This window comes from Pangasianodon hypophthalmus, chromosome 3 (assembly GCF_027358585.1).
Source record: "Pangasianodon hypophthalmus isolate fPanHyp1 chromosome 3, fPanHyp1.pri, whole genome shotgun sequence".
NCBI lineage: Eukaryota > Metazoa > Chordata > Actinopteri > Siluriformes > Pangasiidae > Pangasianodon > Pangasianodon hypophthalmus.
Window position 1 is genome coordinate 606,151 of NC_069712.1, and position 16,076 is coordinate 622,226.

At 38.0% G+C, this 16,076-nt stretch overlaps 2 protein-coding genes across 2 annotated transcripts; both read left to right on the top strand.

Annotated features, from left to right (window-relative positions):
* Nucleotides 1-489: 489 nt before the first annotated feature.
* On the top strand, nucleotides 490-5,545 carry LOC128318001 (mucin-2-like). Its single transcript, XM_053232337.1, has 5 exons — nucleotides 490-3,544; nucleotides 3,636-3,790; nucleotides 3,896-4,017; nucleotides 5,267-5,328; nucleotides 5,434-5,545. Exons 1-5 carry the CDS (start codon nucleotides 513-515, stop codon nucleotides 5,543-5,545), a joined length of 3,483 nt encoding a protein of 1,160 aa, XP_053088312.1. The 5' UTR covers nucleotides 490-512.
* A 190-nt stretch (nucleotides 5,546-5,735) lies between these two features.
* LOC113525486 (uncharacterized) lies at nucleotides 5,736-15,615 on the top strand. The gene is made up of 20 exons (XM_053232711.1): nucleotides 5,736-6,118; nucleotides 7,119-7,180; nucleotides 7,283-7,378; nucleotides 7,563-7,955; nucleotides 8,956-9,017; nucleotides 9,120-9,215; nucleotides 9,454-9,632; nucleotides 9,728-9,849; nucleotides 9,953-10,014; nucleotides 10,417-10,520; nucleotides 10,636-10,708; nucleotides 10,800-10,954; nucleotides 11,061-11,182; nucleotides 11,818-11,879; nucleotides 11,988-12,095; nucleotides 12,315-12,493; nucleotides 12,590-12,711; nucleotides 12,809-12,870; nucleotides 14,189-14,468; nucleotides 14,718-15,615. Exons 4-20 carry the CDS (start codon nucleotides 7,890-7,892, stop codon nucleotides 14,811-14,813), a joined length of 1,950 nt encoding a protein of 649 aa, XP_053088686.1. The 5' UTR covers nucleotides 5,736-6,118; nucleotides 7,119-7,180; nucleotides 7,283-7,378; nucleotides 7,563-7,889; the 3' UTR covers nucleotides 14,814-15,615.
* Nucleotides 15,616-16,076: the final 461 nt, after the last annotated feature.

The window sequence follows — 16,076 nt, forward strand, 5'->3', positions numbered from 1 at the left end:
CAGTGGAAACAACCTCAGTTGCAATTGTACCATCGACCACAGAACCAAAATCAGAATTGACAACCACAACAGTATACACAACACAAAGTCCAACAACCACAACACCAACAACAGCAGAAACAACTGCACCTACATTGACTACCACTCTAACAAGTACAAGTCAGGAAGCAACAACTACAGAGAAAATGACCACAGTGACAACTGGACCATCAACTGCAACAACAACAATAGGCTTGACCACTACCACTGAATACACAACAACCACAGCACCAACAACTGCACCCACAACTGCACCCACAACTCTAACAAGTGCAATTCAGGAACCAACAACTATAAAGGAAACAACACCTGCTCCAACTGTGCCATCCACTACGACACCAACAGATTCTACCACTACAACTATATACATAACAGAAACAACAACAACAGCACCTACAACAGCAGAAACAACATCATTGACAACTACTTCCACTCCAACAAGTACAAGTCAGGAAGCAACAACTACAGAGAAAATGACCACAGTGACAACTGGACCATCAACTGCAACAACAACAATAGGCTTGACCACTACCACTGAATACACAACAACCACAGCACCAACAACAGCAGAAACAACTGCACCCACAACTCTAACAAGTACAATTCAGGAACCAACAACTATAAAGGAAACAACACCCGCTCCAACTGTGCCATCCACTACAACACCAACAGATTCTACCACTACAACTATATACATAACAGAAACAACAACAACAACAGCAGCACCAACAACAGCAGAAACAACATCATTGACAACTACTTCCACTCCAACAAGTACAAGTCAGGAAACAACCACCACAGTGGAAACAACCTCAGCTGCAATTGTACCATCAACCACAAAACCAACATCAGAATTGACCACTATGACAGTATACACGACACAAAGTCCAACAACCACAGCACCAACAACAGCAGAAACAACTGCTCCCACAACTGTAACAAGTACAATTCAAGAACCAACAACTATAAAGGAAACAACACCCACTCCAACTGTGCCATCCAATACAACACCAACAGATTTTACCACTACAACTATATACATAACAGAAACACCAACAGCAACAGCAGCACCAACAACAGCAGAAACAACATCATTGACAACTACTTCCACTCCAACAAGTACAAGGCAAGAACCAACCACTAGAGAGGTAACAACCTCAGCTGCAATTGTAACATCAACCACAAAACCAACATCAGAATTGACCACTACAACAGTATACACAACACAAAGTCCAACAACCACAGCACAAAGAACATCAGAAACAACTGCACCTACATTGACTACCATTCTAACAAGTACAAGTCAGGAAGCAACAACTACAGAGAAAATGACCACAGTGACAACTGGACCATCAACTGCAACAACAACAATAGGCTTGACCACTACCACTGAATACACAACAATCACAGCACCAACAACAGCAGAAACAACTGCACCCACAACTGCACCCACAACTCTAACTAGTACAATTCAGGAACCGACAACTATAAAGGAAACAACACCCGCTCCAACTGTGCCATCCACTACAACACCAACAGATTCTACCACTACAACTATATACATAAAAGAAACAACAACAGCAGCACCAACAACAGCAGAAACAACATCATTGACAACTACTTCCACTCCAACAAGTACAAGTCAGGAAACAACCACCACAGTTGAAACAACCTCAGCTGCAATTGTACCATCAACCAAAAAACCAACATCAGAATTGACCACTACAACAGTATACACAACACAAAGTCCAACAACCACAGCACGAACAACAGCAGAAACAACTGCACCGACAACTGCACCCACAACTCTACCAAGTACAATTCAGGAACCAACAACTATAAAGGAAACAACACCTGCTCCAACTGTGCCATCCACTACAACACCAACAGATTCTACCAATACAACTATATACATAACAGAAACAACAACAACAACAGCAGCACCAACAACAGCAGAAACAACATCATTGACAACTACTTCCACTCCAACAAGTACACGTCAGGAAGCAACAACTACAGAGGAAATGACCACAGTGACAACTCGACCATCAACTGCAACAACAACAATAGGCTTGACCACTACCACTGAATACACAACAACCACAGCACCAACAACAGCAGAAACAAATGCACCCACAACTGCAGCCACAACTCTAACAAGTACAATTCAGGAACCAACAACTATAAAGGAAACAACACCCACTCCAACTGTGCCGTCCACTACAACACCAACAGATTTTACCACTACAACTATATACATAACAGAAACAACAACAACAGCAGCAGCACCAACAACAGCAGAAACAACATCATTATCAACTACTTCCACTCCAACAAGTGCAAGTCAAGAATCAACCACTACAGAGGAAACAACCTCAGCTGCAATTGTACCATCAACCACAAAACCAACATCAGAATTGACCACCACAACAGTATACACAACACAAAGTACAACAACCACAGCACCAACAACAGCAGAAACAACTGCACCCACAACTGCACCCACAACTCTAACAAGTACAATTCAGGAACCAACAACGACAGTAATTGCGGTCACAACTGCATCTGTGCCATCAACTGCGAAACAAATAACAGAATTGAACACTACCACTGTATACACAACACAAAATCCAACAACCACAGCAGCTACAACATCAGAAACAACTGCACCTACACTGACTACCACTCTAACAAGTACAAGTCAGGAAGCAACAACTACAGAGAAAATGACCACAGTGACAACTGGACCATCAACTGCAACAACAACAATAGGCTTGACCACTACCACTGAATACACAACAACCACAGCAGCAACAACAGCAGAAACAACTGCACCCACAACTCTAACAAGTACAATTCAGGAACCAACAACTCTAAAGGAAACCACACCCACTCCAACTGTGCCATCCACTACAACACCAAAAGATTTTACCACTACAGCTAGATACATAACAGAAACAACAACAACAACAACAACAGCAGCAGCACCTACAACAGCAGGAACATCATTGACAACTACTTCCACTCCACCAAGTACAACTCAGGAACCATCCACTACAGAGGAATCAGCAACCACTCCATCTTTGCCATCCACGACAACACCAGCAAGAGAATTTACCACTACAACTATATACACAACACAAGTTTCAAAAACTACAGCACCAGCAACATCAGAAACAACTGCTTCTACAACTACTACCACTAATCCAAGTACAATTCAGAAACCAGAAACTACTGTCACAACTCCAACAACCACAATTAAAACTGTACATTCAACTACAACAGCAACAGAAGTGACCAATTACATTGTAACCACTATAAAATCTACAACAACCACAGAAACCACTGTTCCTTCAACAACAACTTATGAACAAAGCACAGATGTAATCACTAGAAATGTAGCTGAAACCACTCCAGTTTCATTCCCAACTACACCTACATTTGCCACACTATCAAGCACTACAAACCCACTAACTGCGACTTCTACTGCAACACCCTCAGTAATGTATGTGCCTTTCAAAAATATATATGAACAAAGAGTTAAATATTCCTGCTGAATTGTCATTGGGAAAATTTGTAATGCTTTATTTTATCAGATCTGGTTCAGCTGTGGTTCAGACCAGGATGGTCTCCAATTCCTCCTCTCCTGTTCCCACTGAGAGTTTGGTCCTCAGTGCAATCCAGACTCTTCTGAATGCTCGAATCACAAACTTCACTGACTCTGTAAAAGTGCTGAACTTCACCTATGAGAGTATGTTTCTTTACTAATAATACAATTACAAACTTTACAAATTATTGTCTCATCACCATGAAGTCTTTATCAGCCATTCTAAATCACATTTCATTTGTTCCACAGAAATTTCAGACACCTCCTATGCACTCAACTTCACATTCAACATCAGTAACATGAGTATGCCAGAGAACCCTGACTTCAGGAATGACTCCTACAACCAAGTGAAGAGCATCATCAACAATGCTGTGAGTGTACATGATCATGTGCATAGCAACAATCTAACAAATGTCCAGAGATGGCATTGGATCTCATTGCAGCATTTTTAAATACAGTGGCAAAAATCAAATAAACTTAAAGTCAAGTTTATCTGAGGCAGGGCAAAGGTCAAAACACTAGAAAACAGATGCAAGAAAAAACAGCAGAGCAGGATCATGAAACAGTAATCATACATATGAATGCAATGGGGGAACTGAAAAGGGTCCCTAAAGTGCAACAAAAAAAGTAGCAAGGCTTCGCGCTGGCATGCATGCCACACTGGAGGATGGCCCCAAAGGGACAGCCTAAAGATCAGTGAGATGACTATTGTTGATATCACTTAGAATCCATAAAGATGGCTTAGGACTAAAACTGCTACCAACAGTTTTGCTACAATGGCTTAGGACTGCAACTGCAATGAACCGTTTTGCACTAAAATCTCCATCATTGAACAATTGATAACTTAAAAAAAAATAGACTTCATGTTAAAACTTTAATGAATTCAGAAATAACTCTGATACTCATTTTCAGAAGTTACTTACATGCTCCCGGTTACACAATTGCACTTTTTGACTATATAGTTTACAGTTATAGAAGGGAAATTACACATAGATGAGGACGGGTTCCCTTTTCAGTGTGGTTCCTCTAAAGGTTTCTTCTTCCTATCGTCTCAGGGAGTTTATCCTTGCCACCATCATAGCAGGCTGGCTTATTACTGATACATTCATAAATTCAAAATTTATAACCAGAATTTATGCATTTCTGTGAAACTGCTCTGTGACAATGTCTATTGATGAAAGTTCTATACAAATAAGATTGAATTGAACTGAATATATCAAACATGCTCCATAAATAGTGACATACACCAATAAGCCATAACATTAAAACCACTGACAGGTGATGTGAATAACATTGATAATGCACCCTGCCACACTGCCAAAATTGTTCAGGAATGGTTTGAGGAACATGACAGAGTTCAAGGTGTTGACTTGGCCTCCAAATTCCAGAGATCTCAATGCAATCGAGCATCTGTGGGATGTGCTGGACATTTACATTTAACATTTATAACTAAATTATTTCTAACAATTTGATTTAATATTTAAAATAATGTCTATATTCTTGAATTGAAAACCTATGAAACAGTTTTTAATTGAAAAAGAAAAAATGGTTTCATGAACAGTGCAATGGAATGTTCTTAGATCTCATATAAAAACTGATTAATTATTGTTATTTCTCCAGCTAAACACACTTCTAAATGAACCTGGTGCAGAACCATTCCAACCCCAGAGCTCTTTTTTCACGTAAGTTCACAGCAGTATTATTTCCACTCTGAAAATACATTTCAGTAATTCTTACTGTAAAATGAATTGTATTTTGACATTTGTGCTTTCTTCTACTGATAACAGGAGTTCAGAAAACCAGGTTAAAGGTGACATGGAGTACCACTTCCAAGATGGAGACACTAAAACACCAGCAGCCTTCCTGAATGAGCTTAAAGCCCAGAGCACACCTATGTAAGTGTCCTGATATTAATTTCACAAGTTTGCATTTAATCAGTGTGTTCTCACACTCTGTGTATAATGTCTGCTTATTTATGTATAATTAATATCTGATCATTTCAAACACATGTACTTAATGGAGATTTAAATTTTTGTCTTGATGGGGAAAAACAATCACCATAATGCTTTGTTTTTTCAGATCTGGTTCAGCTGTGGTTCAGACCAGGATGGTCTTCAGTTCCTCCTCTCCTGTTCCCACTGAGAGTTTGGTCCTAAGTGCAATCCAGACGCTTCTGAATGCTCGACTCACAAACCTCACTGACTCTGTAAAAGTGCTGAACTTCACCTATCAGAGTATGTTTTCTTTACTAATGACATCATACCACTACAACTTCTCACATCAGTGTCCCATCAGTATATAATCTGTAATTTTATAAGCAATTCTAATAGACATTTGATTTGTTCCACAGAAATTTCAAACACCTCCTATGCAGTCATCTTCACATGGAACGTCAGGAACATCAGAATGGCAAAGAACCCAAACCTCAGGAATGACACCTACAACCAAGTGCGGAGCATCATCAACAATGCTGTGAGTGTACATGACCCTGTGCATATCAGCACTCTAACGCAGGGGTTCTTTTTGGGCAAATGGCACCAGCTGGACATTGTGAATTTTCAGTTACCCCAATCCTTCACCAGCCTGTATTTTTTTTTATTCAAAATTTATTATATAGGTCTACTGTAACATTTATGTTATTAACATATGTGTGCATGAGGTAAGTGACTATAAACCAAAGGAATATTTCTTACACTGACTTCCCAGTCTAGTGGGAAGTGTTGTGCTGTTATAGGAAAATGACACACACCGGGGTGATGTTATGAAGTCTGACGTAATGCAGAGGGGTCTGGTTTATAATGGACATATTACTTTGCGTACAGGTGCAGAAGCAGCGGAAGTGCAAGCAGCATTTTTATCTTATGCACAGCTTTCCTGAATTAGCTTAAAGGATTAATAGCAACATTAATTAGATGGCAAGTGAGAGCCAAACATCCCTGTCTGTTAGGTTTCCAAGTCGAGCTGTAAAATGTTTAGAGATTTAATGTACAGCGCTGTTAAACTAATCTGTCTCTCATTAAAAAAAAAATTTAAAAAAAAACCTTCCACAGCACAGGATCAAAAAACAGAAATCTAGAACAGAGTTGAAACATGGGACTGCAAAGAGATATCATAAATGGTCAGTAATGCACCACAGCAATAGTGGAGAGACTTCGCAGTGGCAAACATCAAATGTGTTACATAGATAAGGATATAAATGAGGGCAAATTAGCATCAGGTGTGCAAACCAGTACAGAATTCAGGTGAGGGTGACCTCCTGTGGTCAGTGGGAGAAGCTCAGATAGTGGCTGTTAATTTCCTGTGTTCAAACTTTATTTTATTCTAGTCCAACATATATTTAAGCACGTGGTGTACCATGGTGAAATCATTTTTAGTCATAACATATAAGTGCTTACACAAACTGTACAATGGAATGATCTTATATCTCACAATACATTTCACATGATCTGATAAATAATCATTTCACCTACAGATAAACACACTTCTAAATGAACCTGGTGCAGAAAAATTTGAACCCCAGATCCCTTCCTTCACGTAAGTTCACAGCAGTATTCATTTCTTCTTTTGGAAAATACTTTAATTCTTATTGTAAAGTAAGTTGTATTGTGATGTTTGTATTTTTTCTATGGTAAACAGGAGTTCAGGAAACCAGGTTAATGGTTACATGGGGTACCACTTCCAAGATGGAGACACCAAAACACCAGCAGCCTTCATAAATGAGCTTAGACCTGTGTAAGTGTCCTGATATTAATTTCACAAGTTTGCATTTAATCAGTGTGTTCTCACCCTCTGTATATAATGTCTGCTTATTTATGTATAATTAATATCTGATCATTTCAAACACATGTATTTAATGGAGATTTAAATTTTCATCTTGTTTGTGAAAAACCGTCACCATAATGCTTTGTCTTTTCAGATCTGGTTCAGCTGTGGTTCAGGCCAGGATGGTCTTCAGTTCCTCCTCTCCTGTTCCCACTGAGAGTTTGGTCCTAAGTGCAACCCAGACTCTTCTGAATGCTCGACTCACAAACCTCACTGACTCTGTAAAAGTGCTGAACTTCACCTATCAGAGTATGTTTTCTTTACTAATGACATCATACCACTACAACTTCTCACATCAGTGTCCCATCAGTATATAATCTGTAATTTTATAAGCAATTCTAATAGACATTTGATTTGTTCCACAGAAATTTCAAACACCTCCTATGCAGTCATCTTCACATGGAACGTCAGGAACATCAGCATGGCAAAGAACCCAAACCTCAGGAATGACACCTACAACCAAGTGCAGAGTATCATCAACAGCGCTGTGAGTGTACATGACCCTGTGCATATCAGCACTCTAACGCAGGGGTTCTTTTTGGGCAAATGGCACCAGCTGGACATTGTGAATTTTCAGTTACCCCAATCCTTCACCAGCCTGTATTTTTTTTTATTCAAAATTTATTATATAGGTCTACTGTAACATTTATGTTATTAACATATGTGTGCATGAGGTAAGTGACTATAAACCAAAGGAATATTCTTTGCATTGACTTCCCAGTCTAGTGGGAAGTGTTGTGTTGTTATAGGAAAATGACACACACCGGGGTGATGTTATGAAGTCTGACGTAATGCAGAGGGGTCTGGTTTATAATGGACATATTACTTTGCGTACAGGTGCAGAAGCAGCGGAAGTGCAAGCAGCATTTTTATCTTATGCACAGCTTTCCTGAATTAGCTTAAAGGATTAATAGCAACATTAATTAGATGGCACGTGAGAGCCAAACATCCCTGTCTGTTAGGTTTCCAAGTCAAGCTGTAAAATGTTTAGAGATTTAATGTACAGCGCTGTTAAACTAATCTGTCTCTCATTAAAAAAAATTTTTTAAAAAAAACCTTCCACAGCACAGGATCAAAAAACAGAAATCTAGAACAGGGTTGAAACATGGGACTGCAAAGAGATATCATAAATGGTCAGTAATGCACCACAGCAACAGTGGAGAGACTTCGCAGTGGCAAACATCAAATGTGTTACATAGATAAGGATATAAATGAGGGCAAATTAGCATCAGGTGTGCAAACCAGTACAGAATTCAGGTGAGGGTGACCTCCTGTGGTCAGTGGGAGAAGCTCAGATAGTGGCTGTTAATTTCCTGTGTTCAAACTTTATTTTATTCTAGTCCAACATATATTTAAGCACGTGGTGTACCATGGTGAAATCATTTTTAGTCATAACATATAAGTGCTTACACAAACTGTACAATGGAATGATCTTATATCTCACAATACATTTCACATGATCTGATAAATAATCATTTCACCTACAGATAAACACACTTCTAAATGAACCTGGTGCAGAAAAATTTGAACCCCAGATCCCTTCCTTCACGTAAGTTCACAGCAGTATTCATTTCTTCTTTTGGAAAATACTTTAATTCTTATTGTAAAGTAAGTTGTATTGTGATGTTTGTATTTTTTCTATGGTAAACAGGAGTTCAGGAAACCAGGTTAATGGTTACATGGGGTACCACTTCCAAGATGGAGACACCAAAACACCAGCAGCCTTCATAAATGAGCTTAGACCTGTGTAAGTGTCCTGATATTAATTTCACAAGTTTGCATTTTTTCATCAGTGTGTTCTCACAAAGTGGGTTGAATGTCTCCTTATTCAATTATAATTAATGACAGATTTTTTTATTTTGTTCTTAATCTTTCACTCTGCATCAGCAATTATACACTTAATGAGTGGCTAACTACTCTTCTTTATATCCCTCTTATTCTTCATGCATTTTCTTAATTATATCTTATCTTTTCTCCTGCTTCAGATTGGGGAATGTCCTGATAAACATTCATCTACTATTTAAGAACTTCACCAGAGTACCTAGTGAGGCTGAGGTCCTCAAAGCTGCGAATGCTCTGCTGGACCCAAAGATCAGAAGAGCACGAGATCTTACAACAAAAAAACTGAACGACCCTGTGAGCATACAGAATGTCACCTATCAGAGTGAGTCTGCTTTATATTAATCTACCCATAAATTGTAATTTAATGTATTTTCTCTGAAGGTCTTTTGGATATAATTTTGTTTATCTTTCTTCTAGAAATTGAAAACAACTCATACATTATTAGCTTTGGATTCCAAATCAGTGATGTGACCATCTCCAAAGACATTCAGCTGAGGAACGAAACATATGATTTAATCCAAAACACCATCAACAGCCTGGTACGTGTAAGCCATTGTTCTCTGTCCCAAAATTACTTTACACAGTAAAATAAAAAAATACTTTGACAATGTTCAATTCTAACATTTTTACCCTTTTATTTAGCTGAATGATATTTTGAATGCAAAAGGTGCTACTCCATTTGTCTTCCCACGAGCAAACTACACGTAAGTGACTTCTTTCTGCAACTCAAGCCCAATGCTGGAATTTTTACAAGGTAGGTAAAAATAGTCACTTTGAACACTGTCTTCAAAGAAGGAAATAGAAGACATGTGATTTAGGAAATCTGTCTGTGCTGAAGCCATTACACTAAACTGGAGGGTATCATGACAGTGAGTAATAGTACTCTTTGCCAAGAAAGAGAATGTTAAGATTTTTCTGGAAGAATGCATCACTGACCAGAGGTGTTTTACCAGTGACAGACAGCTCAAAGGTGTAAAATTTAAATAATTCACAGTCAAAGAACTTTGTCTGTCAAAGCCATGGTCCACATGACTTCAGTTGTTTTGTTTTTTTCCAGAACTGAAAAGCAAAATGGGACACTCAGGTTTTTTTTTCTTTTCCTCCAGGCTTAATGGTAACGAAATTGTGGCTAATTTTGAATACGTCTTTGTGGAAGGTGACACCAAGTGGACACCAAGTGGATTTCTTTCTGAAATACTCAACATTAGAGGTCTGTCAACCTTCAACACTCCTTCTGCTCAAACAGAACCCCCTGTCTACATAGTCCTTGACAGTTGGTGCAGGTTTCACGGACTGTACTTGTTAAAAAATTGTTTTTCTTGCAGTGTCGTCTACAACAGTTTCTCCAGCAACTACAAAACCTGTTATTTTGACTTCACCAGCAACTCCCTCAGTAATGTATGTTAATTTCCAACATGTGCATGAAATAGAGAATTCAAATTTAACCTTGTTTGTGAAAAATAATCACCATAATGCTTTGTCTTTTCAGATCTGGTTCAGCTGTGGTTCAGACCAGGATGGTCTTCAGTTCCTCCTCTCCTGTTCCCACTGAGAGTTTGGTCCTCAGTGCAATTCAGTCTCTTCTGAATGCTCGACTCACAAACCTCACTGACTCTGTAAAAGTGCTGAACTTCACCTATAAGAGTATGTTTTCTTTACTAATAACACAATTACATACTTTATAAATTCTGGTCTCATCACCATGAAGTCTTTATCAGCCATTCTAAAGCACAATTTATTTGTTCCACAGAAATTTCAGACACCTCCTATGCAGTCATTTTCACATTCAACATCAGTAACATCAGCATGCCAGAGAACCCTGAGCTCAGGAATGACACCTACAATGAAGTGGAGAGCATCATCAACAAAGCTGTGAGTGTACATGATCGTGTGCATAATGACATTCTAACAACTGTCCAGAGATGGCGTTGGATCCCACTGCAGAGTTTAATAGAAACAGATGCAATAATCAAACAGTCTAAAAGTCAACACAGTAAATCCAGGGTTATCTGAGGCAGGGCAGACTCACAGTGGGTAATCAGGCAAAGGTCAAAACACAAGAAAGAAGATGCAGAAAAAACAGCAGGATCATTAAAGGGTAATCAAGCATGGGAAGCATGGGGGAATTGAAAAGGGTCAGAAAAGCACAACAGAGATAGTTGTGAGGCTTCACAATGGCATACATGAAACATGCTACATAAATGGAGTTGGTGGTTGGTAGGAGAAGTACGGGTAGTGGCTGTTACAAACACATTCCCCTGTACAAAATTTACTGTAGCACAACACATCTTTATACATATGTTGTATTAAAATTTAAATCCAAATAACATTTACACCTAAAATTATTTCTGAAAATCGGATTTAAAATATAACATGATATCTATTTCCTTCAACTAAAAACCTTTGAAACAGTTTTTAACTGTAAGAGAAAAAATCATTACACAAACTGTACCATGGAATGTTCTTGTATCTCACATTAAAACAATTATTTATCTTTCTGTCTCCAGCTAAACACACTTCTAAATAAACCTGGTGCAGAATCATTCCAACCTCATGATTTTTCTTTCATGTAAGTTGACAGCTGTATTCATTTCTCCTTTGGAAAAATATGTTCTGTAATTCTCATTATACAGTAATTTGTATTGTGATGTTTGGACTTTTCTTTTACTATTAACAGGAGTTCAAAAAACCAGGTTAAAGGTGACATGGAGTACCACTTCCAAGATGGAGACACCAAAACACCAGCAGCCTTCATAAATGAGCTTAAAGCACAGAGCACACCTATGTAAGTGTCCTGATATTAATTTTACAAATTGCATTTTACTCTGTGTTCTCACCATCTGCGTTTAATGTCTGCTTATTCATTTATAATTAATTACAGAATTTTTATTTTGTGTTTATCTCTCAATCTTCAATGGCCTTTATTTACCTAATAAGTGGCTAACTACTCCTCTCAGTCTTTAGGTGTTTCATTAATTATATCTTATCTTTTCTCCCTCTTCAGATTGGGGAACGTCCTGATACACATTCGTCTAGTTTTTAAGAACTTGTCCAGAGTCCCTACTGAGGCTGAGGTTCTCAAAGCTGCTAATGCTCTGCTGGACGCAAAGATCAGAACAGTGCGAGATCTTACAACTCAAAAACTGAACGAACCTGTGAGCATACGGAACGTCACCTATCAGAGTGAGTCTCCTTTTCAATAATCTACAATTAAAATGAAATTAAAATACATTAAATGAAATGTACTGGATATAATTTTGTTCATTATCTACCTTTCAGAAACTGACAACAACTCATACATTATCAGCTTTGTGTTCCAAATCAGTGATGTGAACATCTCCAAGGACATCCAGCTGATGAATCAAACATTTAATTTAATCCAAAACACCATCAACATCCTGGTATGTGTAAACCACTGTTCTCTGTCCCAAAATTACTTTACACAGTAAAATAAAAAAATACTTTGACAATGTTCAATTATAAAATTTTTTTATTTAGCTCAACACTATTCTGAATGCGAAAGGTGCTGCTCCATTTGTCTTCCCACGAGCAAACTACACGTAAGTGCCTTCTTTCTGCATCTTAAGTCCAGTGCTGCTTCACAAAATATGTCAAAAATAGAAAATTTGAACATTGCCTTTAAAGAAGGAAATACAAGAGTTAACATTAAAGAAATATCTCTGTGCTGGAGCCATTACATTGAACTGGAAAGTTTCATTTCATTTATGTGTTTTTAGCAGATGCCCTTATCCAGGGCAACTTACATTTTATTTCATTTATACAAGTGAGCAGTTGAGGGTTAAGGGCCTTGCTCACTGGCACAGCAGTGGCAGCTTGGTGGTGCTGGGATTTCAACTCACTATCTTCCAAGCCGTAGTCTAACGTCTTAACCACTGAGCTACCACTGCCTCATGACATTGAATAGTCGAAGTGGTGGAATATGTCTAGTCTTAAATAAGCAAATGGTCATGAGTGTGCAACCAACTTTCACCAGAATAGTTTAGTAAAAGAGGCAGTGGACTTAATATATCAAATACCTTAATATTGTGGAAGAATTTAGAGGTTTTCTTACAAGCATGTTGGATGGAAGTGTAGATTTATTGTGTAAATCACAGGTAAATAAAAACTAAAGGGCAGATCGATACTCAGAAATGTAGAACACAATAAATCAGGCCATCTGGACTGGACTGGGCTAAGCTAACTCAAACTCTATAACTAGGCAAACAAACTCAAACCCGGGAACATAAGGCACAGTATAAACAAGGCTTAGTAACATCACCCTCAAATGGCAGGAGCGAGACTGCAAAATCATCAGGTGAATGTCTGGGTTATTTAAAGCATTGTGTGTGTTTGTGAACAAGTGTGTCTAATCAACAGTCTGGACTTTGTGATAAGGGGTGGAGGGTTGTGTGTCATAGGATCAGTCATGTGACATGATTTTTAGTTCTTGCCTGAAGATCGTGTTCACGGTTCCAGCAAAAATTGATGCTGTTAGTGACAAGATACATCTGAACTATGATCTGTGAGTCTTACATTTAGATGTTTCCCATTATATTTTGTCATTATGTGAGACAGACACTGTGTCTCTATGTTGGAACATATGTGATGTCTCAAGGCAGCTAGGATATTAGTTGCTTTATTATGTTTGCTTGGGTCCTGGCAAGTCAAGGACTAGATACCCTAACATTGTTCACCAGATTTCTAGACAGGAGAGCAGCACCTCTTTAACAGACAAGGTCAATGAGAAAAAGTGTCCTAAGAAACCTGACCCCATTTGCAAGATAACACTTACACAATATCTTACATTCAGAACTGAATACAGACTCTTTTTTTAAAACCAGAATCGGAAACTCAGTTTGTATTTTTCTTTTCCTCCAGGTTTAATGGTACAGTCGTTGTGGCTGATTCAGAATACGTCTTTGTGGAAGGTGAAACCAAGTGGACACCAAGTGGATTTCTTTCTGCAATACTCAACATTAGCGGTCTGTCGAACTTCACCACTCCTGCTGCTCAAACAACCCCCCCTGTCCATGTAGTCCTGAGGCCCACAGTCCAAATAAACAACACCACCTCTGGGGGAAATGCTGCATGGATCCTGGCCATCATTATCCCCTGCAGTATAGTCATTATTCTCATACCGTGCTGGATTCTGCTCTGCGTAAGTGTCAATTAAATCTCTTCTAAACTCTAAATTTAGAGTGTTATTTGGCAAGAAATATAAATAATGTTTATATATTTTTTTATATTTATCTGTATCTGTATCAGTTGCAGGCACTGACTAAAATTATTTATTTTTGATTAAAGATGTTATTTTTATTTTACAATTACAGGAACATGAATAGCTAATCAGAATCTCTCCTGTATTCTCCCTTGTCTCTTTTTTTAACTTTCTCTCTATTTCTCTCAGTGTCTCCTGTGTGGCTGCTGTGCTGGTTTAAGGAGGCGCTACAACAGAAGACGGTCCTACAATGTCCAACGCACAACACAAAATGGACTCTTTTAAAAACAGTTTGAGTGTAAAATAACAAAATATAACTTGTAACCGTTGGAATCTATTTTACTTCATAGTTTAGTCTTCTATTTATTTATTTTATTCTATTTTATTTAACCTTCATACCCAAAAATTTACTGTTCTGAATTATTATTAAGCTGCATACCATCTATTAAAGTGAATTATTAACAGGATAAAGTATATATTTTTTTCCAAACTCAAATGTTCACAAATATTTTAATTTAGTTTATTTATTAAGGACATTTAGAATAAAGCTTATGAAATTATGTCTCTAAATGGGTATTATTCTATTTTGATTTGTTATTCTATAAGGCATCATGTTGCAGTAATGTCATTTTAATTAATAATTAATAAATAATAAGACATTATTTTAATCTCAATTATCCATCAGAGTTGCATAGAAATGAGAGCAGATTTGTTCGCCCTGAATGCTCCAGGTACACTGGTTTCCTCTGTCTCCAAAAAACATGCCAGTATTTGGACTGACCAGTCTGAACTGCACATCACTGGAGGGGACAAATGCAAGTGTACCACTGTGTGTCATCAGTGAAATCAACAGTGGAAGTTAATACAATGTTTTTCGAATAGTTTTGCCCAGAGGTAGCATATATAAAGAAAAGAGCAGTGGGCCTAAAACAGAGCCTTGTGGGACACCAAACTTTACCTTAGCATGAGAAGAGAAGTCACCATTTACGTTTACAAACTGATAACGATCAGTCAAATAAGACCTGAGCCAGGAAAGGGCTGTTCCCTTAATGCCTACTACATTTTCCAGTCTATCGAGGAGAATCGCATGATCAATGGTATCAAAAGCTGCACTAAGGTCAAGCAGCACAAGCAAGGAGACACAACCCTGATCAGAGGCCAGTAGTAAGTCATTTACAACTTTTACCAGTGCTGTCTCTGTGCTACAATGAGGCCTAAATCCTGACTGATACATTTCATGAATGTTATTCCTATGTAAGTATGAGCATAGCTGCTGTGCTACAACCTTTTCTAGGACCTTGGAGATAAAGAGGAGGTTTGATATTGGCCTATACTCCATCAACTGTGATGTACACTATATCCAGATTCCTGTAAAGCTGCTTTGTGAAAATGTCCATTGTTCGAAGTGCTATATAAGTAAAATTGATTTGAATTAATTGTAAAATACATACATAGATGTATTATAGATTTAGAAGGTAGCAGTGCCTATTCATTGAAGCAGATAGTTATATATATTGCTCTGTTTTAGCTCCAGAATTCTGACACTAA

Excerpts from the sequence above, each read along its gene's own strand:
- LOC113525486 (XM_053232711.1), top strand. The coding sequence starts at position 7,890 with ATGGCAAAGAACCCAAACCTCAGGAATGACACCTACAACCAAGTGCAG. Across the intron at positions 9,018-9,119 it reads CCCCAGATCCCTTCCTTCAC|GAGTTCAGGAAACCAGGTTA; the intron begins GTAAGTTCACAG and ends TATGGTAAACAG. Across the intron at positions 12,494-12,589 it reads ACGGAACGTCACCTATCAGA|AAACTGACAACAACTCATAC; the intron begins GTGAGTCTCCTT and ends TCTACCTTTCAG.
- LOC128318001 (XM_053232337.1), top strand. The coding sequence starts at position 513 with ATGACCACAGTGACAACTGGACCATCAACTGCAACAACAACAATAGGC. Across the intron at positions 4,018-5,266 it reads AGAGCATCATCAACAATGCT|CTAAACACACTTCTAAATGA; the intron begins GTGAGTGTACAT and ends TTATTTCTCCAG. Across the intron at positions 5,329-5,433 it reads CCCCAGAGCTCTTTTTTCAC|GAGTTCAGAAAACCAGGTTA; the intron begins GTAAGTTCACAG and ends TACTGATAACAG.